The sequence below is a fragment of the Ceratina calcarata genome, unplaced genomic scaffold, assembly GCF_001652005.2.
Source record: "Ceratina calcarata isolate Rehan_Ccalc_2016 unplaced genomic scaffold, ASM165200v1 scaffold295.2, whole genome shotgun sequence".
NCBI classification, from domain to species: domain Eukaryota; kingdom Metazoa; phylum Arthropoda; class Insecta; order Hymenoptera; family Apidae; genus Ceratina; species Ceratina calcarata.
This window is the reverse complement of record NW_017151921.1, coordinates 542-2,031: the sequence shown is the minus strand read 5'-3', so window position 1 is coordinate 2,031 and position 1,490 is coordinate 542. Positions and strand designations below refer to the sequence as shown.

The following is a 1,490-nucleotide window of genomic DNA, read 5'->3' as shown; positions in this document are numbered from 1 at the left end:
GGATAACAAGATGGCTGAACAATGGAGAATGCATGGACCTGAAGGACGAAGCATTGCTTTCGGTATTTTGTAACGGAAAACGGAAGATGTCAGCCATTTTTTAAAAAATCCTAGTCGCTCCTAGAAAATGGCCGACGAACGGAGCTTCATCTCCCTTCACCTATAAAAGCAGTTTATACTCCGTTCTTCAGAAGAGAATGAAACGCAAATAGACGTATGGGTTATGCAGTTTCAAGAATGGTGGTCCGATTTTGATCTTTACTGTTTATTATACGAACCTTGAAGAACGCAATGTAGATTAGTGATGAGTAGAAATTGACGAACTCGAAGAGAAATATTTTAAACGTGAAACTGGACTCGTATTCGGTTTGAGTCCTAGGGTTCTCCATGTTCACCATCCAAATAGCAAGCCGATGGTAGACTCGCGTAAGGATCATGATTATGATTAAGTTAACTAGGGCAGCGGTGATGGAGGTAAAAATTTTCGCGTGATTCTTCAAGAACGGCCCGCCGCCATTATAAAACACCGCGACTAGAGATATTTTATAGATAATTGTCCCTAGAACGGCACCCAACACTACGCAGATCTGAACAGAAACGATGAATTGTTGCATAACAATAATTGTGATTAATTTATTGAGAATTCTAGGGAATTATTAGGTTGTTTTTACCATGAAAAATACTATGGATCCCGTGGCACAGAACCTTAGAGCCTTCGACCAGGCTGGTAGATAAGGCTCTCTTTCTCTGGTCACTGGATTTATTCGGAATGTCTTCACCGTCGTCTCGAATTCAGGTCTTGGCTCTTCGTCGCTTTCAGTGTTCTGCAAATCCCATTCCCAAACTATCACACGCTTCCATAGTTCGAGAAACGTCGTGGCTGGAATATAAAAATTAAGATATTAATTGTTTTATTAATAATTTGAGGAAAAGAAGAAATGAAGAAAACGCAAAAGACCCAGGATAAGGAGGCTAATGAAGAAGGCAAAGCTAAATAAAAGAAATCATCAATGTATAGTTCAACAACACCTCACACACATACGTGTGTACAACGTAAATGTAATTAAGCATGTAAATTATATAAAAGGAAAGGTAATAAACAAATACATATTTTTTTTATTGTTAATTTGATTGACTTACATACCCCAAAACGACATGAAAATGGCGAAGAACACTGTGGCAGGATTGTCGAATAAATAAGTCAACTTTGAAAATATACAAGAGTCTCCCAGCGTTTGGTATGAACATGCTCTGTCACAGAGAGGACACAGTGTAATATTTCCTGTGAAGAGAATTATCATTAATAATGATTTATTAATTTATACTATAATAGTGAAGAAATATTATATACTGCAAGATGGAAGAGATCTTATATACTGTAATATTGAAGAGATCTTATAAACTGTAAGATTGAAAAGATCTAATATATACTGCAAAATTGAAGAGATCTCATATACTATAAAATTGAAGAAGAGATCGAAGAAACCAAT

At 36.4% G+C, this 1,490-nt stretch overlaps 1 protein-coding gene across 1 annotated transcript in view; it reads right to left on the bottom strand.

Annotated features, from left to right (window-relative positions):
- Positions 1 to 1,490, bottom strand: part of LOC108623962 (anoctamin-8-like) — a gene marked incomplete at its 5' end in the record, with an annotated part of 3,620 nt that overhangs the window by 1,593 nt on the left and 537 nt on the right. The window contains 3 exons of the mRNA XM_026812725.1: positions 228 to 587; positions 672 to 880; positions 1,145 to 1,282. Of these exons, the coding sequence (XP_026668526.1) occupies positions 228 to 587; positions 672 to 880; positions 1,145 to 1,282 (707 nt within the window). The remainder of the gene's footprint in view (positions 1 to 227; positions 588 to 671; positions 881 to 1,144; positions 1,283 to 1,490) is intronic.